Raw genomic sequence first — 24,718 nt, forward strand, 5'->3', positions numbered from 1 at the left:
TCAAACTGAGCAAGCCTAAATTAGGGTAAGAAAACTCTGCAAGACCTTAAGAAGCCCCAGCCCTCCAGAAGAGTCCCAGATTTGGGGTGCTTGGGGCTCCCTTTCCTTTATAGCGGGCCTTTCTCCCTGTGTGCCTTGCTTTGTATGTTTTGTTAATGCAAAAAGGACAGCTCTTATCTCAAAGGGAATAAGAGATATTTTATTCTGGTGTCAAATTTGAGTGAGCATACATGGGAAATGCAGTATTAGGCTACCCTAGATTCTATGACCCCATATAAAAGCAGTTTCATGAGTCTTATAGTAAGAGAAGGTAGATAGATCGATAGATACATAGATTCATAGATACATAGACAGACAGACATTTAACAAAGGGGTGGGGATTTAGCTCAGTGAAGAGTGCTTGCCTAGCAAGTGCACGACCCTGGGTTCAGTTCTCAGCTCAAAGGGAAAAAAAAAAAAAGATAAAATAACAAAAAAGACCAAAATGATGAGGAGGAAGAAGGAGGAGGAGGAGAAAGAAAAAGAAGAAGGAGGAGAGGGAGGAGGAAGAAGAAGAGGAAGAAGAAGAGGAGGAAGAAGAAGAGGAGGGGGGGCTGGAGAGATGGCTCAGTGGTTAAGAGCACTGACTGCTCTTCCAGAGGTCCAGAGTTCAATTCCCAGCAACCACATGGTGGCTCACAACCATCTGTAATGAGAAATGAGATCGATGCCCTCTTCTGGTGTGCTGAAGACAGCTATGGTGTACTCAATATAAATAAACTAAATAAATCTTTCTTTAAAAAAAAGAATGTTAGGCACCATTCAAAACAAGACAAAAGGGGTTGGGGATTTAGCTCAGTGGTAGAGCGCTTGCCTAGGAAGCGCAAGGACCTGGGTTCGGTCCCCAGCTCCGAAAAAAAAAAAAAAAACCAAAAAAAAAAAAAAAAAAAAAAACAAAACAAGACAAAAACAAAAAAAGAAGGAAAAAGAGAGAGTTCTAAGTTAAGGTCATTTTAAAGTACATTTATGAGTTATTTAGAGAAGCAAGTGCAGCAAGATGGGGAATTGCTCCCCTGGGCCTCAGATGCTGTCTGATGACACTCTTAAGTCTTTGCTCGGTAGAAGTAAGGGGCTGTGAAATTAATACTTGATCCCACAAGGTTTTTATCTGTCAGTCACAGGACTGACTGATACATGTTAGCACTGACACATACGTGGGCATGCCATGGCTACTGTAGGACTGAAACTAACCCAAAATAAGGAAATGGGGTTCTGGGCCTGCACCATCCCAACATCCCCACATCCCCGTAGTTTAACCAGACAATCGGTGTTTTCAGACATAGCTTCTTTCCAGGAGTTCCTGATTGTGCCTTTAATAAAATATTTCTTCACTGGCTAATTCTGTCTGCTGTGTCTGAGATTTTCTCCACTGCTACCTCAAGATTTTCCCAGCCTTCTCATTCTTTAACTGGCAGAAAAAACAGACCTAACCATGACCCCCAGACAGTGACTCTGGGATCAGGTGTGAACTCACCCCTGGGCCTGTTGCTTTTCTAAGCTGTTTCCCACCATTCCTGTTAGCTCTATGGATCCCGATATCCTGTTTGATGAAGTTGTCTTGCCTAATTTACCTAGACCTCACCCCTGCAGCTTGTGCCCAAGGAATCCCAAATGGGATAGGGCTTGCTTCTAGAATTCACACAGTACAGTGGGTACCCTTCTCAGAAGATGCCCAGCCACCCTGGGTCCCTTGAAAAGTAAGATTATACGGCGTTCTCACAGAAACACAAGTCCAGGCTTGGCAATCAGTTACTGCGGCCGCCATCCTTTACAGTCACACAATGCCACTCTAGTCAACACAAGCTCTGGTGGCCTTTTATAGATGTTCCACGTACATCTTGAATTTACACTCCTAAGAAAAGAGAGTCTGACTGGTTTCTCTCGTTTCCACCCACTCTGGATTGTACGGTTGGATAGGGCGTCATGTCAACACTTCAGAAGACTTAACTTCCTGCTTCTCTGTCTCATCCACCGATGGTTTCCCTGCTGTGGGCAAGACGTGGTCATGCGAACAAGTAGGGCCCTTAAAAATGGCTCAGTGGATGAAGGTACCCTCCAGCCAGACTGGGCCATTGGTGGGAGAGAACTAACTCACAAAAATGTTTTCTGACCTGCATACATGTCTCATGCCATATGCACATGTATGTGTGTGTGTGCACACACTCTCACTAAGTGTAATAAAGAGTGTGTGAGTGGTGTGGTTCTGAGTTCTGCTTCCTTCCTCGAGGTGTCCAGGCACCACTGCACACTCGGGGTCGGGGGTGGGGGGAATGAAGTGGAGCCCAGAATGGGCGGGTCGGAATGGGCGGGTCGGAATGGGCGGGTCGGAATGGGCGGGTCGGAATGGGCGGGTCAGCAGGATCTCAGTCCAGCTATGAGTTGGGGGCTGGACTTCTCGGAGGATTTCAGTGTTACAGCTCTTTTAGACAATATTCAGTGAAACAGCTCTCTTCGAAGACGACATTCGGTGAAACCGCTTCCTCTTTTATTGTTGTTTTGGGTTTTTTTTTTTTTTCTTTTTTTTTCGGAGCTGGGGACCGAACCCAGGGCCTTGTGCTTGCTAGGCAAGTGCTCTACCACTGAGCTAAATCCCCAGCCCGCTTCCTCTTTTAATTAGAGGTTAACAAGGGTAATACGAAGAACTATGGGGAGAGGGTAGGAGTTTTCAGGGTGAGAGTACATCATTGGCTGTGGTAGGAAATCTGGGAATGCTTCATTTACATGAAGAGGAACTCCAAGTGCTTGCCAGCAGGTTCTTAATGGGAGAAATGGAAGTCGAACCTTGGCCACAGCTACTCGACTTTCCAGGGGGAGAGGATGTGGAGGGTCATGCTCTCCAGATAGGGTCAGGCAGAGAAGAGGAAACCCCGGAGAGAAAGGGAGTCCTCCACTTTGTGCCATGCTCAGAAGCTATCCGGACACGGTGGACTTCAACCTTTAATAGCAGGTCTTCCAACAAGTAGGGGTGTCTTCTGCCCTCCTGGCTTCTCCCAAGAGTTCCACACATCCGTCTTAACTTGTCCCACACAGACAATCCTAGAGTCAGTGAGGGAATGGGGCCATCGCACGGTGGAGATGTTCAATTTGTAGCTATCTGTTCCAGTTCAGCAGCAACGCTCTGAAGTGGTGATTGATCCCTGAATAACACTGTGTGGGCGCAGCTTGACACAACTGAGGCCATCTTGATTATCCCCGTGATTATCCCAGGGTAACCCGAGTTAATGGCCCCGGCACAATTTCTTAGCAAACCATGAATTGATAGGTGGAGTCATTTATGAGGCTTTCCAGTCAGACTCAGGCTGGTGGGATGCATCTGACTCCCCACGGTCATCTTAAGATAAGCCGGCTACATTCCATTAGTGTCAAGTCACTTTTGTTCTAGCCCATAAAGCCCTTTCTGAGTCAAATTGTGGCGTACCAGATTGGACATGCTGATGCCTGGGACCACACTTCGATTAACAAATCCCCCAGTAATTGTCATTCATTAATTCTAGATTTGTTTACATCTCTTTGACCTCGCAGCCCCTTGTCCTCATCCGTTAGGACTGGGCTGTTCCAGATGAACAGTAGACTTGAAGACTTCTGGAAAAGGGTCTGTGTTATATTTATATATCCTCTCCTCTTGGAAGCTGAGCAGGGTTGTACCTGGTTAGTACTCGAATGGCAGGCAGTGTCCTATACGTGCTCATTTAACTTAGAGAGCGTTTATGGATCACCTGCTGACTGCCACACACCATGGCTAGATGGGAGGGAAACAGTCCCGATCCCCTGATTATGTGGCAGGGACTGCCCTAGACACATTCAGGTTCATGGCATCCCTATGGAGGGATCCTGCGTGCTTCCCAAGATGAGACATGGGATTGCCCATATATCATCCTACGACACTGACATCCTAATGGGGGAGCAGGTCTAGCTAGGCAGTCTGGATCCACAGCTCATTTTCCTCACAACATCACCAGGGCATTTCACAATGCTGTACCAAAGCTTCCGGAAGTAAGCAAGCCATTCCAAAAACACCCGCATCAGAAGCATTCGATTTACTGTAATCTTACTCAACAACAGGGTCTACAGTTGCCCTGTTCTGCACAGCCCCATGGAAGAGAGGGCTCAGGGACAGGGAAGGGGTTAATAGAGTGTGCCCTCCCACACATGACTTGAAAAGGAAAAGGCTGCATGTTAAACGATTGCTTTGTCAGGCCCAGTGAAGACACTGTGTTCCTATCCCCTTAGAGGCTTGGCAGCTGTACTTCTACAAAACACAGTTACCACAGAGCAGTGGCTGGTTACGTTTGAAATCCTGGCACCACAGCATCTAGACCAAGACAGAAAACAACATGCCCTTGGCCAGGGCCCACAAGGCTTTACCCCAGATTCTTTTGCAGGGAGATGGTGGTGGGCCACCCACACTGGACAAGCATGCAGGACCAATAGGAGTGTGTAGCTGCCTGAGTTGGTTTCCATGACAACAGGACCAAACACAATTCATAGCATGCCATATTGGGTACCTGGTTACCTCGACCATGTAACTCCATGGTCTCCTCGTCACAGTACTGGCAGCCACGTGGTTGGGGAGTAGTTCCAAATGCCTTCTGTGAAAATAGCCAAACCCAAAAAAACAAAAATGTCCTCAGGAGTGGAGCGCTGAGCATAGAAGGGTGAGCACACAAGAGAGAATGGATTTAAACAAATACAATGAGAAATAGACGTGAAAACACTATAATGTAGGTATTACTATGTAGGTTAACTTACAATTAATAGTAATGGGGTCAAAGAGGTGACTCAGTCAGTAAAGGCCATGACTCAAAAGCATGTGGACCTGATTGGATTCCTTTTTTTTTTTTTTAAGATTTACTTATTTATTTTTATATGAGTACATTCTAGCTATCCGCAGACACACCAGAAGAGGGCATTGGATCCCATTGCAGATGGTTGTGAACCACCATGTGGTTGCTGGGATTTGAACTCAGGACCTCTGGAAGAGCAGTCAGTGCTTTAACCACTGAGAAATCTCTCCAGCCCCTGATTTGGATTCCTAACACCCATGTAAGAAGCTGGGCAAAGTGGCATGTGCCTATGACCCCACAGAGGGTTGATGGGGACAGGTGGATCCTTGAAGCTCGTTGGCTAGCTAACCCAGCCTAATCAGTAACTTTCAGGCTCAGAGAGAGACCCTGTCTCTACAAATACAGGTGGAGAATGGTCCAGAAAAGACACCTGATGACTAGACCTACCTACCTACATTAAACATACAAACACCTACACTAACAAGCACACACCACTCACACAACAGTTAAAATAATAACAATGACTGTAATTATAATGGTTATTATTATTATAAAAAAGAAATGTTGTCTGAGCTTGAGACCAGAGAGAAAACGTCTTTTCCCAAGCGGTTCTGTGTGACGCTTCCAGGAGTTGTAACCTGAAGGACTCATTGAGGAGAATTTCCTGGCCTAGATGTGTGCTGCTCCGTGGTAAAGGGCTTCCCTAGCAAGGCCAGGGGCATGATCCCAGCACTGTGAATAATTAATTTAACCCATTAATTAATTAAAATAAATGCAGGTGTCCTAGGTCCATGAGACCAACCTGCTGCACCTGCTGTCCTGAGAGGGTTGATTTCCGGATCTATCTCAGCTCTGAGGAGGTTGATTTCCGGATCTATCTCAACTCTGAGGAGGTTGATTTCCGGATCTATCTCAGCTCTGAGGAGGTTGATTTCCGGATCTATCTCAGCTCTGAGGAGGTTGATTTCCGGATCTATCTCAGCTCTGAGGAGGTTGATTTCCGGATCTATCTCAGCTCTGAGGAGGTTGATTTCCGGATCTACCTCAGCTCTGAGGAGGTTGATTTCCGGATCTATCTCAGCTCTGAGGAGGTTGATTTCCAGATCTACCTCAGCTCTGAGGAGGTTGATTTCGGGATCTATCTCAGCTCTAAGAAATCAGAATAGTGGCAGGAGTGAGAGGCTGCTTCAGAACTTTCTCTGTAGTGATGTAGCCAGAATGGGAACCGTGGTTGAGTGAGGCCTGGGATCTCTGTCCACCCCTCCCTCAGAGGAACACAAGCTCCTCCCCCTTACACCAGACACAGGCTGGCCCTCTGTTTCCAGGATGCAGCAAGCTGTCCCTTAACGCCAGCCCTTTGCTCCACTGTGCCTCCTTGGGAGTCCGGCTCAGGTGTCTGTGCAAGGAAGGGGCTCTGACTCCAGGCTAGCCTCTGTACTCTCGATGGAAGCCATTCTCTGTGTACAGTTTGGGTTCCGTTTCGGCTTGGTCTTGCTCATCAGCCCACACCTACCTTGAACTTGGAATCCTCCTGCCTCAGCCTCCAGGATACTTAGGGTCGTAGGGGTGCACCATCATGCCTCACCGCTGCTTTTCATTCTTCCCCCTCTTCCCTGTTCTCCTCTTTCTCCATCTCTCCTTTTTTTAAATTAATTTTTTAAAGACTTTATTTATTCATTTTATATATGACGAGTACACTGTCACTGTCTTCAGACACACCAGAAGAGGGCACCGGATCTCGTTACAGATGGTTGTGAGCCACCATGTGGTTGCTGGGAATTGAACTCAGGACCTCTGGAAGAGCAGTCAGTGCTCTAACCACTGAGCCATCTCTCCAGCCCTCCTCTTTTTTTTTTTTTTTTAAAGCAAGATTTCTTGTCCTGTAACTCTCTGTCTTCAGTAAGCGCCACACTCCTCTCACCAACAAGAGCCTCAGACTTGGGCAAAGTAAACAGTCGGTGGAGCATAAGCGGCTGCTAGGTATATACCATGACACTGATGTGCGAGCTAGCGGAATCATCTGTTGAGAACAGAAGAAATCCTTGCCACGACTCACAAAGAGCTAAAGTCGGAAGAGATTACAGAACACTGAGCACCTGTACCAGTCCAGCCGGTATGATGTCCTCTGAGGGGGGGAGTGAGGATGACTACAGGAAAGAAAGAAAAAATGCTAGAGAGAGGTATGGGAGGGCTGTGGGTTTACACCGTGCCAGCAGAGGGTGGATTTCTCATAGCCTTCTTATACTACAGCACGGTGGAAAGCAAAGCCACAACCTAGCACAGTTTTGCTAAAGCGTACAAAAGACATTTATTCCCATCCCCCAAACCCCTCTGTTCCTTCCTCAAGGTCAACAGAATCTTCGGCCCCTAGCCTTGAACCTCAGGTGCACCTCCCCTTATCATCCCAGGCCTCAGCAGACTGGGAAACCTGCCAGCAGGCCTTACCCAGCCTTGACTCTGCCTGACAGGCAGACTTTTTCTCTTCTCTTTTTTTTCTCTCTGCTTCAGAGAAGCGGCAAGATGGCTCCCGACGTGGACCCAGACTCCTGTCCTCACTGCCCTCACCTCAATTTCCTTCAGCTTGAATCCCTTACAACACAACTGAAACCGAGTCCCATGCCAAGTGTCATTTTCACATACCAGGAGGTAGCTGGAGCCTAAATAGTCTACACAACTTTTTATTTATTTATGTATTTATTTATTATTTATTTACATATTTCACAGGAGGGGCTGGAGGAATGCCTCAGAGGTTAAGAGCACCCGACTGCTCTTCCAAAGGTTCTGAGTTCAAATCCCAGCAACCACATGGTGGCTCACAACCATCTGTAATGGGATCTGATGCCCTTCTGGTGTGTCTGAAGACAGCTACAGTGTACACACATATTTCACAGGAAAAGGAATATGGCATATGATAGAGTTTTTGTTTTTGTTTTTGTTTTGTTTTTTTGGTTTTGTTTTATTCTCTGAGAATTTCATACAATATTTTTGATCCTATTTTTTTTCTCCTACCCCAGATCTTCCCAGACCACTCTCTGCAATCCACCCAAATTCATGTTCTTTCTTTCTCTTAAAAAAACAAAAAACAAAAAAAACCTGGGGCTGGGAAGATGGTTCCGCAGTTAAGAGCACTGGCTGCTCTTCTAGTGGTCCTGAGTTTAATTCCCAACACCCACATAGCAGCTCAAGACCATCTATAAAAGGATGTACATGCAGCAGAGAACTCACATATCAAATAGATTTTTAAAAAATCAAGTCAGCAGTGGTGGCACATGCCTTTCATCCCAGCACTTAGGAGGCTGAGTATGGGATATCGTGTGTCACTCCTTCAGAGAAGACTGATTTCTCTCTCCCAGCAGCTACCAACAAAAGCAAACTGTTTCTTGTGCATCTGACTGCCAATTTTAATTGTCAACTTAATACTATCTAGAATCACCTGGGAAAGAGTCCCAAAAGAAGCATTGTATAGATTAGGTTGTCCCAACTTGACTTGGGCCCTAGATTTTATTTTAAATTTGTTTGTTTGTTTGTTTGTTTTTCAAAGCAGGTGTTCTCTCTGTGTAACAGCCCCAACTGTCCTGGAACTCACAGTGTAGACTAGGCTGGCCTTGAACTCACAGAAATCTACTTGCCTCTGCCTCCCGTGTGGGATTAAAGGCGTGTGCCACCACTGCCTGGTCCATATTTAAAACATTTTAAAAGAAGGTGAGCTGAACACTGGAGAAACCATTAGTGAGTGTATCGTCACTCTCATTCCTAAGCATGGATGTGATATAACCAGTTCCCCCAAGCTTCTGAGGCCGGCCCGCCCCATTGAGCTGGAACTGTGAACTGAATCATGTTCTTTCTCCCTCAAGTTGCTTCTATCCGATATTTAATCACAGCAACTGGGAGGGAAGCCGGCAAGCAAATAGGTGAGCGCTGTATGAAAAACATGTCCAACTTTTAGATATCAGAGGACTTGTAGATATCATGACGTTGTGGGGAACGCTGCCCCATCTCACATGGGCAGCTGCACCTGCTTAATGACACTTTGTAGCTGCAGTGCTGGACAGAAGGCCCGGAAGCAGCTCTGCCTCCCACCCACAGTAAGCCATGCTCCATCAGCAGAGGGTTTGGGAAACTACTAGAAAAGTGCAGACGAGCCCCGCCGAAGGACTTAGCGAATCAAGTCAGTAGCAAGCACTTTGGGCAGTTTCCCAGCATCGGGACACTCTAGGTGGGCCTCAGTGTCCCAGTTCTAAGGATAAAGAATCAAACACCTTGTAGTTCTCCCTGCTCTGACCCCCAGTCAATTGCCGAGAGAAGAGAAAGGGAAACAGGAAGTGGACGTCAACCTGGCGCCTGCCTGATAATTTATGGGTCCCCTGCCCTGACTCAGCCCTTACCCACTAAGATTCCTGCACAAGGGGCACCAGCCACTGTGCAACTGCAGGAGTCAGTGAGGAAAAGAATAGAGGAGAGTTGGAAACAAGGGAGACAGAGCACGCAGTCATTAACTTCCCAGGGCACCTCCGGCCCCAAGAGCTTCTGCCTGACTTGAGGAAAAGGGGGAGAGGCCCATTCTTATGCCCCCTCATCTGAGAAGGGCAAGTGCCCTTCAGGTTTACCACACAAAGGAAAGTCCCTAGGTAAGCCCATGATGGCAGCAACTGAAGTCAGGACCTGAGGTCCTCGGCTCTCTGCCCTCCACCTTCACTGAGACTCCCAGACACACACACACACACACACACACACACACACACACACACACACACACACACACACACGGAGCCCTGGGTCCGGGTAGACACCCCCGACCAGCTGAGTGATGTTAGATGGGGTAGCTTGAGCCTCAAGTCTGAAGTGTGACCCGGGAGGAACATTCGGGGTGGACATGCTTGCTATCAGGAACTCAGCTAGAAGGAAGTCAGTGGACGAACGGAGTTGACTGAGCTCATAACCCAAGATCGACCCTCCTCACACCCACGCACATTCAGTGTTGTCTCTGGGAACTGGGAATCCTAAGACCCATTCCAGGGGTCACTTTCCAGCGGCCCAGTGGATCTTTTCCCAGACTATAGGAAGATGGAGGTCTAAGCAGGGATAGAGGTGTAAGCGGGATGGAAGTCTAAGTAGAGATGGAGGTCCAAGCGGAGGTGCTGGTGATCACCAGAGGACAGCTTAGAGCCTGGAGCAGTGCCGCTCCTTTCCAGGTATCACAGCGGCCTGGTGCACTCAGCACTGGTGTCCTCTTTGGCTGAGTCATCCGCACCTGGCCCTGGGTAGTGAGTGCAGAGCGCACCAGACGACCTGAGTGCAGAGCCTATGGTCGCACGGGGGCGGCGGAGTCCCTCCTCCCATGCCGGCTCTATCTGGTATAACCTTTTGCTTGCCCGGTGGGCCTCCCTGCCTCGAGGCAGGCCTATCCCACCCACTTCCCTGAACCTCATTCCCACCAACATTCCAGAAGACCAATCCCGCTTTCCACCCTCACCCCTTACATCATGATGGTTCTCACCTTACCCTGGCTTGGAATAACTGCTCCCGAATTGCTGGGCTCTGATGAGCTGTGAGGAATTGGTTGGTCCCCAGTGTCTGTCACCTTTGTGTTCCTCTGCATTTTTTCTCTTTTCTCTCACTCCCAGCCACTCCTGTTTTGGAACTTTCCTGGGGCTCCCCAAGCTTGCAGGCTCGCTGCATTCCAACACACCTAGACAATCAGTACTTCCTCAGGAGCAGACAACATTCGCATTAACATTAAGAGAACGTTAGGCAATTGCCTCCAAATCGTGGAACATTCCAACTTAATGGCCCAGGGCTAGAATCTGAAGGGGCAAATTCATCCAGACTTGAGGAGGCGCCCACAGAAAAGGAACCTCGTCACGAGCTCTCCTTGTAGCGTCCTTTCAGGATTCCAGGACATTGATGATATCCCCCCCCGCCCCGTGTGGATGTCTGTACTACACTGCTCAGAGTGGGACCCTCATCTTGGAGGTGTGTGTAATGCACACCCTCGAGGAACATTTTCTTCAAACTCCAATATCCATAGCTCTAATCTCAAGATGGTGAGACCTAAAGCAGGGTAAGAATCAAAGCTGCCAGGCATGGCGGTGTATGCCTTTAGTCCTAGCAGCTGGGTGTGGTGACGCATGGGAGGCAGAGGCAGAGGCAGAGAATCTCTGAGTTCCAGGCCAACCTGGTCTACAAATTGAGTCCAGGACAGTCAAAGCTACACAGAGAAACCCTAAACCAACAAACAAAAATTTAAAAAAACAAAAGAAGAAAGAGAGGTAGTCAGAGGCTGAAAGTAGAAGATAGAGATCTCTTATGAACATGTTCAAGGAGAGGACCGACAGAACAAGTCTGCCTCCCCACCAACACGCCTGCTTTCTTATGCGCCAGAGATGAAGCCCAATGTACCTTACCCGTGTGGTTTGTGTAGGGATGGGACTCTAACATTCGAGTCCACAGTCCAGGTCTCTACATTGATGTCAAATACCTCACCTCAGTCCCTTACCCCAAAGCCTCACTCAGAAAACCAGGTCGGAATATATGTATTCTGTGTGTATGAAGAATGAATCCTGCTTTTCACGTGTTGTTCTCTTTACAGGTGGGAACAACAATTGTCACGTCAGCCATGGCAGCTGCTCTTGTCAGACACCAATCTGAGACAAGAGAGGAAGGAGCGAGGCAATGTTAACCTCTCCAGGCCTCACACCCAAGAAGTATTTGTTGGGTACTTGTTTAGTTATTAATGAACAGGGTCTGACATAGCCTGTGTTAGCCTTGAACTTATGATCCTCCTGCCTCTATCTCCCAAGTACTCATATGACACACCCATAGCTCCATGTTCCTATGAGGAGGCATTTTAATGAAGACCTCGGCTCTGTCTGTCCTGAGAGCCCAGATATGAACTTCAGGGTTTGTGACCCAATAGAAATAGGCTACCTAGTCTTGGGACCTAAGGACAAATGCAGAAACTCTGGATTGGTTAAAGGATAGCCAATGTCCCAGAGTTACAGAACCAGAGTCAGCTGTGTCTTTCCTCTGGCGCTCAGCCCTAGGCCCCAGATCGTCTCTGACTAGAGACACACTTACAGTCTGCAACTGCAGGGCCACCCGTGAGGAGGAGAGAGAAGCAGTAAGCTAGAGACACGGGCGAGAGCTCCCCGAGGGCAGATTTGCTGTGCATGTCTGGGCCATCCTCCTGTTCTGTGAGGTGCACAGAAGCAAGCCATTGGACCTCTCCACCCTACTGCTGGGAAATACAGTCTCAGATGGTTTTCCCACACGAAGGAAAGGGAGGTGCTCCAGCTCTGGGAGTGCAGGGGTGATGGCGGACAGGACAGGTTAGAGCCCAGGCTTTTCTCCCTTGACATGAGAAACTTGAGGGAAAGAAGGACTTGGTAAATTCCAAAGTGTAGTGAAGTTGCTGGGGTTGGGGATGGGGGAGAACAAACTAGCAAAGGGCTCCTTCGAGAGAGAACCAGCAACATACAGTAAGGAGTCCACTTTATCCAGAAATGAAAAGGAGGCAACTCTGGCCAGCTGTGGTAAGCAAGCACGCTCTGGTCAGCCTTGCCCTTCTCCCCCCATTCCCTCTGTCTTGCTTTAAAACCATTAGATTACATTCCTAAAGCTTGCTACCAAGGTCTGTTCTCTTATTTGACCAATCCCTCCTCCTGAGGCTGACCACCAAGGTCCAGCTATCAAAGTATTGAAGTGGGGCAATCAAACACCTGCTTTGGGGCCGGAGAGATGGCTCAGCGGTTAAGAGCGCTGACTGCTCTTCCAGAGGTCCTGAGTTCAATTCCCCGCAACCACATGGTGGCTCACAACCATCTGTAATGAGATCTGATGCCCTCTTCTGGTGTGTCTGGAGACAGCTTTGGTGTACTTATATATAATAAATAAATCTTAAAAAAAAAAAAAAAAAAGCCCGCTTTGGCTCACCTAATTAACACACCCCATTAAACCTCATCCTAACCTAACATGGGGTTTCCCCTTGTACATTTGTCTGTCTCCTCTCTATCCAGAGGCAGTCTTCTGTCTGAACAAATAACCCTGCCTCCACCCCTTCTCCTTTGGCCTCTGTCTCCTGTCTTTGTTGCCTCTGGTGCTGAGACCTTAGTCTTGGGGTTGTCCTTAGTTAATACTTTTCATTTCAGAAAACGTGTGCTCTGAAGTCCGTTAGGAGGGACACAGGAGCAGTTGGGAGCTATTTCCAATGCAAATGACTTGAGGCCCAAAGAAATTAACAAAAAAAAAAAAAAAAATCACCTAGGTTTTCGGGAGGCACATGGAAACTGAGGAACCTGCCTGCTCACTTTACAGTTAAAGTCTTACTCTGTGTACAAAGGTCCTGCCCAGACCTTGCACCCACGACTCTCAGCGGGCTTGCAGCTGACTGGGTTGTGCAGAATGTACACCGAGGACCCACACTTCTGCTCCCTAGACAATATGAAGAGGTTGAAGGCTCCCTGGGTGGCCTAAAAGGATAGATCACTGGCAGCATCTGTGTCGGATTTGGGCTCCGTGCGACGGCCCCGCCTCTTCGCAGCGCTGGTGCACTCGTTCCTGCCGTAGTACTACGGGGGCGGGGGGGGGTGTGGCGGAGCTGAGCGCAAGTTTCCCGCTGGGCGCAGTCTCCGCGTGCAGAGGGTGCACCCGGCGGGGGCGTGTCTTCTGCGCCCGCCACTGGGCGGCCCGCAGGAGGAGGCGGGGTTTTGCGCTCAGCTCTACGCTGCTTGCAGTCACCCGGCTTTTTTTTTTTTTTTTTTTTTTTTTTTTGGCCAGTTCTAGCAAGTTTGCCGGTCATTCCTCCCTATTAAAGTTTCAGAAACCTAGTCCTGGCTGTTTCCCACGCTCAGCTTGCACCAAGGTTGTCACCTTACTCTTCTATCAAAGTGAGAATGAGATTAGTGTGTGCGGGTGTCCTATGTGCTTCTGTGACATAGCCTGTCTTTGTCCCCACCTGCGTCTTTGGCTCCATTTCCCTTGTACCTAGAGAGAGGATGGACACGGGATTTCGTCTCCGTCTTCCATTGTTCATACAACAAACAGAGACAGGCGTGAGTTCTTAGCCTAAAACTATTCTAGGCTCTCCATAGCCAGTGAACCGTCCCTACCCCCCTGGACAGTTTTGACACAAAATACTTCATTTAGAGTCAGAAGGCTACAAACGTGGAAAAGGTCCTCAATCCTGGATCACTGTGCTGGAATTTGAAAGAGCACATTCATCCTGACTTTGCAAGGAACTGCCACCTATGTCACAGCAGTGGAGGCCCTCCCAAGTGTGCGTGTGCACAGGGGCCAGCCGGGAGCTCCTTGGGGATCTCTGGGTCAGCTCAGTGTACACGTACGTCAGTGAGCAGCTGTGTGCAGTGGTTAATCAGTTTCCCCGTGAGCTCATATATTTATTGGTTTCCTATTGAATCTTCAAAAGGTGCGTTTTGTCCCTCTGAACTTATCTTTTCATACAAATAGTATCATTTGCCCCAATGTCACGCTATGGGGGTGTGGCTGAGCTGAGTGCAAACTTCTAGAGTGCAGAGAGGGCAGGGGTGCTGAAGGTGTCTAGGAAATCCAATATCTGGTTCATGGTGCATAGAAAATAAAAACAGTAGGAGATTAGGGCCTATGAGCAGAGTGCTTGCTGCCCAAGCCTGAGGCTTGCTTGGCACCTCAGCGAATCCTTAGCACCTACGTAAATAGCCAAAAGAAGGGGCAATCCAAGTCTGTGACCCCAGTGCTGAGCTGAGAGTGTTGGATCCTCAGGGTTTGCTGGCCATCCAGTCTGGCAGAAATAGAGCTCTAAGCCCTGTGAAAGACTGTCTCACAAGGTAAGGTGGAAAGTGATAAGATCTCAGGCCTCCCCGTTCACCACAAACACGTGTGTGTGCATGGGCAGGCACACATACAAATTTTAAAAACGAACTATATAGAACCTCTGGGGATCAAACGTCTGGGAGTTGTGTCCCACTCTGACACTTGAGAAGATGTAGCCCAGGTTACCCTCAAACTTAGTACCTAGTCTGGCCTCGAATTCCTGACCTCCCTCCTGCTACATCTCAAACGCCTTGATTACAGGCATGAGCCTGTAATTTATTACTTGTAAATTGCCTGGCGGCAGTCAGTCCTGTAATCCCAGGTACTTGGGAAGCTGAGGCAGGAGAATCAAGAATTCAAGGTCGGACTGGGCTGCAGAAAGAGTTCTAGGCCAACTTAAGCGACTTGTGTCAAAATGGCCCCCAAAAAGCCCCTCTAACGCAACTCTCCAAAAAAAGGGTCTGGAATATAGTTCAGTGTTAGTCCCTGCCTAGCATGCTAGACACCCTATGTTAATCTTCGTACCCCTCCATATACCCAACAACCTGAGATGAAACCGAATCCTGAGAACGGATATAAAAGACCTTCTGTGCTGTGTGGATGGGACACTAGTCTCTCAGGACTACCCTCCATCCCTCCTAACACACACCTGACCCGGCAACGCTGCTTGTCTTCCGTATGAGGAAGCTTATGGGATAACTTGGCTTTACCCAAAGACATTATTACCCCTCTTTGGGAGCCAGAGGCGGGAGTTAAAAGGCACGGGCGAGTCCAAAACCAGATCCCCAGACTATCAAGTTAACCCGTGTCGCCCCAGTTTCTTATTTCTAAACGACACCAAGAAAACCAGAGTTAGAATAAACAGGCTTTTATTATTCACATGCTCGGTAGAAAACGGGGTTTAGTAAACTGGGTGGAGGTGTACGGCAAGACTCTGAGTTGGTCCGGAAATTATTTACACCTGAGGGCAGCAGCACTGTTCGTCACTTCAGGCACAGCACGTGCACTTGTCCGAGGCACCTTTGCAGACACAGCCCTGGGCACATTTGGAGCAGCCCACGGGGCAGCAGGAGCAGCAGCCTGGAAAGAAAGATAGAGGAAGATGTCAGAGTAGGCTTCCTAGTCCCTCCGGTCGCACAGGTCTGGCAGAAGACCTGCTTCTTGCCCCAAACCGAATGGCCTCAGACGTTTCTCAGAGCCAGCTCTGTAGGAGTTCCCCCACCACCACCCGAGGGTCCCAACTCACTCTTCTTGCAGGAGGTGCATTTGCAGTTCTTGCAGCCGCAGGAGCTGGAGCAGGTGCAGGAGCCGCCTGTGGAGGAGAAGGAAGACAGCGGTCAGTAAGAGGCAGGATTACAGCAGTGGCCAACACCATGTGCCCTGCTCAATTCAAAGTGCTATTCAGAACTCCAGGGAGCCTAGCCCCTCTTCTCTCCTCACAGGGTAGGGTAAGGCTTGGGTCTTTGATCTCAAGACACAACGGTCTCTCACCTCTCTTGTAGATCAGGCAATTCACAATAAGGTTAGTAACAACTGGGTCTCAACTCAGATGTCCCCACTACGTGGGTGATCGGGACATTTATTTGCGCGTCTAAATCCTACCCCAAACCCCGACAAGGAGCCGTTCGGACAATAATAATACTCCAAGAACAGGTGAAGGCGATTCCAAGAGCGGGTTCTAGAAAGAACTAGGACGAATTGTCAACTAAAGGTGCCTATTCCCGCCAAACCCCTACAACTGGGTATTCTAAAGACCAAGGACCGGGCGTCTTACCGGTGGAGCAGGAGCAGTTGGGGTCCATTCCGAGATCTGGTGAATCTGGAGCAACGGTGTAAGCGACAAGAAGGCAGTCAGGCTGCTGAAGTCGGGATGAGGCTTAGCGGACAGTCTGCTCTCTTTATAGTCGTTGGACGGGTCCGGGCGCAAAGGGTTTGCACTCAGTTGGCGGTTGCTCCAGCCCGCGCTCAGTCACGAGCGCAGCGTCCTTGGCAGAGCCGAGCGCACTCTTCGGGCGGAGTGCAGAGCTCCCTCGGGCGCCGGTGTGCACAACGGGACCGCCCCCTTTGGTGCCACAGGCCCGAGTAGGAGGGCCCGGGTAGGAGGACCCGTGTGACGTGTGGAACATCATGTTTCTGTAGTGCTTTCCGGGATATTACAGGCCATCACTGATCCAGTGCATTACGAGAACACACCTCAGGAAGCCCAACTGTCTCTGTAAACACAATCGTAGCGCGCTATCCTCAGCTTCTCCTTTCCTGGAGTTCCTGGGCAGCGACCGGCTCCGCCCACGTCTCTCTGAATCGAAGCTAGCAGAGGCGAAGGAGACAGTTTTATAAAGACTAGCCTTGATTACGAACTTTCCGGGTCCTTATTGTCTGTCTCTGTCCCATCATGGTCTTTGGTTGAGCCCCTTCCTTCTGGACACAGCAACAGAGCCAACGGAACTCATCGCAACATATTCCCCACTCATGAGCGGGCATATGTAGGCACGTTCCGGGCTGGGGGTCGCAAACCTTTAGCCATCGGCTCTACTCCAGGCCGGTTTTAAAAACCGAGGCAGAGGATTTAGCTCAGTGGTAGAGCGCTTACCTAGGAAGCGCAAGGCCCTGGGTTCGGTCCCCAGCTCCGAAAAAAAGAACCAAAAAAAAAAAAAAAAAAAAAAAAAAAAAAAAAAAAACCGAGGCAGAGGGATCATTTTAGGTGATATCCAGGGACTGCATTAGATAAAACAAAACAAAACAAATAAACAAAAAAAAAAAAAACAAAAACCAAAACCAATACGGGCAGCTGTTTATATTTTCAATGTTTCTGACTTTAGAGTAACGTTAGATTCTGTCAGCCCTTGAGACTAGGGCAAGAGATCAGCTATGCCATTGGTTCACGCGTACTCAGAGCTATGAGACCTTGGGCAGGTTTTGCTTAACTGTTATAGGACCTCCACCAGCCACTGTGCGATATGATGATTATGCCAGAACCAGGAGTCAAACCGATCTCTCACCTAATACCTATATAGAGATGCAAATTCTATTTACACACAAGGACAGAGGATTCAATGACCTGCCGGGTGGGCCATACAACCAGTCAGTAGTAAAACGGGCTGTGAAGCAGTACAGCTTGACACCAATGTTCCTGTACGGGTCCCAAGTTCTCTGATGCTGTCCTTCTGTACGTAGGTCCGTGTGTAGGCAAAGAAGGCACCTAGTCCTGGGCTATGACACTCCTCCCCCTCCTCCTTCTTTCCCCTCTTTGCCCTCTTCCTCCTCCTCCTTGGTGGTTTAGACACATGTGTCTTTCCATTAACCTATTACCCACTGGTTTGGTGACAATGACCCAGGCCATTTCTCCTTCCTCGGGATACCTCATCTTGGAGATGACACAGTTATACCCTCTGTGTGGGAAGATCCAAAAAACTTCACGTGGAACTGAGTCTTGGTCTATAGTTAAGTTCTTGCCTGAGGCTACCTCTTTAATCTCAGCTATTAGAAGTCAGAGGCAGATGGTCTTCTTGAGTTCAAGGCCAGCCAGGGCCACACAAATGAGATCCTATTTCAAAAATTAATAAGCAATTAAATATAAAAATTAAGAAAAAAACAGAATCCTTGCCTGGATAACGTTGGATGACTCCAAATCTCATGAGTTTACTGGTTTTAAATAGCTAAGGACTGGGTTTGGAAAGAGAGAGGATTCAGCCTGGACTAGAGACAAATTCTAAGCACTCAAGGGCGCATCCTAAGCAGAGATCCCAAGTCAGAGACACCAGTGGTTCTGCACTGGCTAAGACTGCTGGCTTCTCGGGTAGAAGTCAGGCTGAGGTGTGCCCTAGCCCAAGGATGCCCAATTCTGTCTGTCTGCTGTTTTCTGGATGCATACTGAGATGCTTCTGCTGAACCACATGAAGTATGTTTGTAGTTGGTACTCTTGCTTGTTTTTACCAACTTGTTATATTTTATTGTCTATTACCAAAACTGAGATCTGTAACAGATTCTTGGGCCTTTAGACCTCTTGCATAATATGATTTTTTTTCCTTTTTTTACAGTAAGGATTGAACCCAAGGCTTCCTGGTTACCAGGCAAGCATTCTACACTGGAGCTTTACCTCCAGTCTTTTAGATTCTTTTTATTTTGAAACAGGGTCTCACTAAGCTGTCCAGGCTGGCTTTAGACGTGCTCTGTAGCTAGACTTTGAGCTGGAAATCCTCCCCCTGCCTCAGTCTCCTGAGTAGCTAAGATGATAGATGCATGTTGCCAGGCCCAGTCTCTCCTCCTCTCCTTCCTCTCCTTTTCCAAGGGCCTCACTCTGTAACTCAGAATGGCCTGTCGATCACCGAACAGCCCAGTCTGGCCTTGAACTCAAGACAGTCTCCTGCTTCAGTTTCCCAGGTTGCTAGGATACAGGTATACGTGTGTATCACAATACCTGTTGTGTTTTGTGTGTGATGTCTTTTTGGAGACGGCTTTACATGTGGCCCACACCTCAAACTTGCCGTGGTCCTTGAACGTTTGATCCTCCTTGCCTCTGCCTCCTGCGTGTTAGAATTACAGGTGTGTGCCATCAGACTGCTTACTCCATGCTGTGGAGCGAACCCAGGGGTCCGTGCATGTTAGGTAAGCACTGTACCAGGGAGCTACATTCCCAGGCCCACGGACCTTTTTTTAATGGTTCTAGGGATGAACCTCAGAGCTTCACAAAAGCCTGGTAGGCTCTCCACTGTGAGCCAATTCCCGGCCCAATGTCTTCCATTTTAATTGAGAAGCTAAATGTATAATTGTCATTCACTTGGTTTCAAGGCATTCTGGGACTAAGAGTGGTCCCAGCACTCATTCCTAGATGCCCTACTTGACACACAAGAGTCTTAATTAGGATATTTGCTTTGTTTGTTTGTTTGTAGACAAAGAGGGAAATCTCTGAGGGTACAGCCCGAGTTCGGTGTCACCTAAATCAAGGCCAGGGCTGAATGAATGGTGTCAGCAAGGGCACACAAGAGACAAATGAGGCCAGATTCCCAAACTGCACTTACAAAACAAAGTCCTTAAAAATCAGATCTGTGCTTGGTTGCCCGTGTGTTCTTTGGGGACAGGTGGTTATCAGCATCTAGGAGGGCAGGATATCAGCATTTGAGGGGTTCAGTGACTTGCCCAGGCTACATGACCAATAAGAGAGAAAGTGGGCTGTGAACTAGGACTTCCTGACAGCAAGAAACAGAGGCTGTCTTGTAAATTTACTCTTCACAGAGAAAGCCTACGGCAAGCTTGGTCCTTACTTCTAGCCAAGAAACTTTCCCTTTGATTGAAGACCAAATCGCATTACCTCAACAAATAGCCAGGGGGCATTAACGGCTGGTTTTAATTGCATGTATTCACCTCCTTCCTATAGAGTAGGAAACTCCACCCCGCCCTCCAAATTGCAGACTCAACCTGGATGCCTAGCTCCTGGGAAGATGCTAGTCAATTCCTTCCAAATTTCTAGTTACTTTGCTTAAATTGCCAGGGGTTGGTATGGAGTGAGGGGTAGGTAGATTTCTGCCTGACCTTGAGAAGAACTTCCAGACTGACAGCCAAGTCCTATCACAGGGCTCTCTGGAAGAGGAAAAAAAAAATCCTGTCCGTGTCCCTGTATACCAGAGATGGGCAGTTCCTCATGGGAGCTCTAGGTTGGACATGTGCCATTTAGTCTCCAAACTGCAAGGCACACCCTTGGATATTTATAGTGTTTACAGTACTTTTCATGGTTTTGTTCACGTTACTGATGTCTTTTCTGCTTGCATTACGCCAGAACGCGTAAGATCTCATTACAGATGGGTGTGAGCCACCATGTGGTTGCTGGGATTTGAACTCAGGACCTCTGGTGAAGAGCAGCCAGTGCTCTTAAACCGGTGAGCCATCTGTCCAGCCCATGTTATTGAATTTTTATAAATGGGTTTTAAGGGGCTGGAGAGATGGCTCGCCAGTTAAGAGCACTGGCTGCTCTTCCAGAGGTTCTGAGTTCAACTCCCAGCAACCACATGGTGGCTCACAGCCATCTGTAATGAGATCCGATGCTCTCTTCTGGTGTGTCTGAAGATAGCTAGAGTACTCATATATACATTTTTTAACTGATTTTTTAAAATTTTTTTATTTATTCATTTATTATATATAAGTACACTGTAGCTGTCCTCAGATACACCAGAAGAGGGCATCAGATCTCTTTACAGATGGTTGTGAGCCACCATGTGGTTGCTGGGAATTGAACTCATGACCTCTGGAAGAGCAGTCGGGTGCTCTTAACCGCTGAGCCATCTCTCCAGCCCTGATTTTAAGCTGAGCCTGTAATCCCAGTACCTAGAAGTCTGAGGCAGGACTGCAAGTTCAAGGACCATTTTAGGTTACACAGTAAGATGGTCTCAAAATCAAAGGTTAACAGAATTTGAGACCAAGTTGGCTTCGGAGTTGCACCGATCCTTCTGCCTCAGGCTCCCAAATATTGGGACTACAAAGAGGAGTCGTATGAGACTCACTCCAACTTTTATTTTATTTACCAAAGCTTATGAACAGGTATTTCATACTGCTTTAAGCCTAATAATCCAAAATTAAACCAGAATCATTATGCATCTAGGGGTAGGAGTGTGGCTCATTAGAGCACCCTGGTTTATAAGCAGGAAGCTTTGGGTTTAATCCCCAATATACACATGCCCACATTTGTGACCAGTACATGTTTCTGCCCACCATGTTCGAGACTATCAAAGTCCAGAGGGGTCATCAATCCACTTATCCCAAATCAAGGTGCACCAATCCCATTTCAACGCCTCTGCCAGCCCCTTATTTCCAATGAACACAGACAAAGCTGGGTTAATCAAGTCAAGTTTTTTTATTTTATTGTCAGTTACATGCTTTATAGAAAAAAGTGTGGAGAACCGGTCAGGGTTGTACAAAAAAAGGCTAGGTTCCTACGTTGTTTTATTTACACCATTGTGAGGACGCCCCCACTTCAGGCGCAGCAGCTGCACTTGTCCGAAGCCTCTTTGCAGATGCAGCCCTGGGAGCACTTCGCACAGCCCACGGGGCAGCAGGAACAGCAGCCTGGGGGAAAAAAGTTGAGCGTGAGCGAGAAACCGAGTTAGAGGCACCCTGGACGCTCTGGGAAGGTGCGGCGGGCTAGGGACCGCAGGGGCGCGAAGGGAAAGGGTAGAGAAAATAAATCCAACTCACTTTTCTTGCAGGAGGTGCATTTGCATTGTTTGCATTTGCAGGAGCCAGCGCAGGAGCAGGATCCATCTAGAGGAAGAAGGCAGGGAGCGCGGTGAGCGGGACCCGGGCATAACTGAACACAGTTCTCCAAAGAACTCGGGTGCAAGCCAGCCAGCTTGGGCGAGCCATTATCTCAAGGACTAGTTTAAAAGGGGCGGGAGTGTTCCAGAATTCGTTCGGAAGGAGCAGCCAGTAGTACCCTAAAAGTAGTTACCAGAGTAGGGGCCCAAAAGTCCGTCCTGCTCTCCCAGAAGCTCCGGTTACAGAGGCCCGTCAGCAGCCCCCCTTACCTGTGGCACAGGAGCAGTTGGGGTCCATGGCGAATGGAGGCGGCAGTTGGAGATCAACGAGAGATCGCTGTAGAGTTCTAGGAGCGTGATGGAGAGAAGCACGCGGAGCGCGACCTTTATAGCCCAGAGTATTGGGTCGCGCGCAAAAGCTCCGCCCGGGTGGCGGGGCGCCACCTGCCCTCCTCCCCACTGCCTGCACACGCCCTTCTTCTGGCTCAAGGGAAATGGCCCGCACATGCCCGGGAGCCTGCGCACGACCCGAAGTCTGCAAGCATCCCTCCTTTTGCACGTGGGTACAGAGCCTGCACACGCCCCCGCGCTGAGTCACACCCCCTTTCTCCTGGCGCAGGGACTGAGAGCAAAGGGCTGAGCGCAAAGGGTCTGCGATCCGGTGGGGACCGGTTCCAGGAAACCTGCTCACGTGCCCTGGGGCCCAAGTGGCCGGGTGCAGAGGAGTTGCGGGACATCGAGCCCCCTGCAGCGTCCACGGGGACACAGTCCCCACAGCACGTCTTGAGTGCTAACTTGGGTGAAAGCGGGGCTTGGAGACCCCGCATACAGGAAAACCTAGCTGACAGTGTGAACAGGTAACAAAAACCAGCCCTAGCCCAGACTTTACCGGCCTTGGTTACGTACCCCCTGCGTGTCACGTACCCCCTGCGTGTCACGTGCTGGGGGCACTGTTAGGGCTCTCATTTTTCCTTACAACATAGCTTGGGGTGTTCATTATTTTCACAGTAGAAAAGTGGAAACGGAGGCGCAATCACATAGTCATTAGCCCAAGATGAATGGAGGGTTCGAATCCACTGAGACTCCAGCCAGTTGTCAGAGACTAGAGACCATAAAGACACAAGCCTTGTGCTAAGGATACTTATTCTTGGTGGGGGGGGGGGCAGAGAGTGAACAGGAAAAAATGATGGGGGTCTCTGCTGGAGGTGGAGAGCAGGCCATTCTGGGAGGATATGAACTAGGACTCTGCGCAGGTGTTGGCCAAGCAGAAAGGGCCAGATCGTAGTGTTCTGAAAGACAGGGATGGAAAGCCCCACTAACCCTCCCCACCCCCACCCACGGTGGATGCTGAGGGAAAGGGTGGAGACGGCAGCCAAATTTTCTTTCCCTGGAGGCATATGGTGTTTCCCCTCTTGCATAAGACTGCTGAAATCAGACTCAAAGTCGTAGATGGAATGTCTGTCATTTGAGAAGGCAGGAAATGTGTTACCGGAAGCTCAGGACAGGCTGTCCTCTCAGCCCTTACTGTAAACTGGGGCACTGCCTTCTTGGCTCAGCCCAAGCATCACTTTCTCCTGGATCCCCATGGCTGCCCATGGAATGTGTGGAAAACATCCTGTTCTTTCCTTTCCTGGCACTTTCCGTGGTTGCCCTGGGTATGAACTTGAACCGGATTGATTTCTGTGCTCCAGTGCTCCCTTTCCAGACTGGTCACAGAGCAATCTTTGCCCCTGTTGGGCTGTGACTTCCAGCCTCAAGCCAGGATGTCGTTGGCAGTCGCGGCTCGCAAAGTCCGGTAAACTCATGGAGCTAACCCACCGTACTGTTATTCCTGCCCAGTTCCCACTTCCCGTTAGGACTTAGATTTAGAAAATGAAAGTAGGTAGGTTGGATGTATTGGTCAGTGCCGTTAATCAGAGCACTCAGGAGGCAGAGGCAAGTAGAATTCTATGAGTTCAAGGCCAGCCTAGTCTACACAGTGAGTTCCAGTCGTCCAGCTTTGGTTACAAACAGAAAAATACAAGCAACAATGAAAAAGAAAGTCAGGTTTGGGTGGTGTGACCCAGGCCTGTAATCTTAGCACCTCGGGAGTCCCAGCCAGGGTTGTGAAATTTGTCACTCACTGAAGGAAAAACACCACAAGGGCAGGGAAAGAGAAGCCACCAGAAAGGCAAATTCTGATGGAATTCGGCCCCACTTTTGCCCTTGGGGTACTCCCTCCTTCACCTCCTGCACTCCTCCTATCCCTCTCTTTACCCAGGCATGGAACCCAGACATGTAACACATGTAACACTTTACCTCGAAGCCCCCCCCCCTTCTATGTGGCTCAGAACCTCAGGTTATACATTTGTCAGGGTCAGATAGTACCAAAACCCAAAGGTCGCACGCCGGAATTTTCCGATTTGCTTGCTTTCTGTTCTCCATGTTGGTGTATATGTGTGTTTGCCTGTGTGTGGAGATCCTAGGCTGATGATAGAGTCATCTTTCATCTTGTCTCTGTGGCGGTTTGGATGAGAATGACACCCCCTCCATCCCTCCCATCCCCGTCCCCCAGTTGGCAGATTGTTTAGGGAAGATTAGGAACTGTGGTCTTGTTGGAGGGCATGGGTCACTAGCAGTGGGCTTTGAGGCTTCAAAAGCTCAGCACGGTGGTGGCAGCAGGGTACACCTTTCATCCCAGCACTGGGCAGGTAGATTCTTGAGTTTAGAGTCACCTTGCCTTAGAGAGCCTCTGCAGTGGCCTCACTGGCTTTGATAGGGAATGCCACGAGACTCTTACTCTTGTCTGAATTTGTGCTAAGTCAGTGTGAGTTTATCTCCCTGGAACTCTGGCACAGGGTTTCC

The 24,718-nt window shown here is 48.9% G+C and overlaps 2 protein-coding genes across 2 annotated transcripts; both read right to left on the reverse strand.

Moving 5' to 3' along the window:
• Nucleotides 1-15,484: 15,484 nt before the first annotated feature.
• On the reverse strand, nucleotides 15,485-16,501 carry Mt1 (metallothionein 1). The gene is given in 3 exon segments (NM_138826.4): nucleotides 15,485-15,710; nucleotides 15,877-15,942; nucleotides 16,405-16,501. Coding segments are annotated over 3 exon segments (186 nt in total). The 5' UTR covers nucleotides 16,433-16,501; the 3' UTR covers nucleotides 15,485-15,618.
• Nucleotides 16,502-21,459: 4,958 nt separating this feature from the next.
• Mt2A (metallothionein 2A) lies at nucleotides 21,460-22,234 on the reverse strand. Its single transcript, NM_001137564.2, has 3 exons — nucleotides 22,145-22,234; nucleotides 21,816-21,881; nucleotides 21,460-21,686 (listed from the first exon to the last, which is right to left on the reverse strand). The coding sequence occupies exons 1-3, from the start codon at nucleotides 22,170-22,172 to the stop codon at nucleotides 21,595-21,597; spliced, it is 186 nt and encodes a 61-aa protein (NP_001131036.1). The 5' UTR covers nucleotides 22,173-22,234; the 3' UTR covers nucleotides 21,460-21,594.
• Nucleotides 22,235-24,718: the final 2,484 nt, after the last annotated feature.

The sequence above is a fragment of the Rattus norvegicus genome, chromosome 19, assembly GCF_036323735.1.
Source record: "Rattus norvegicus strain BN/NHsdMcwi chromosome 19, GRCr8, whole genome shotgun sequence".
Classification (NCBI taxonomy): Eukaryota; Metazoa; Chordata; class Mammalia; order Rodentia; family Muridae; genus Rattus; species Rattus norvegicus.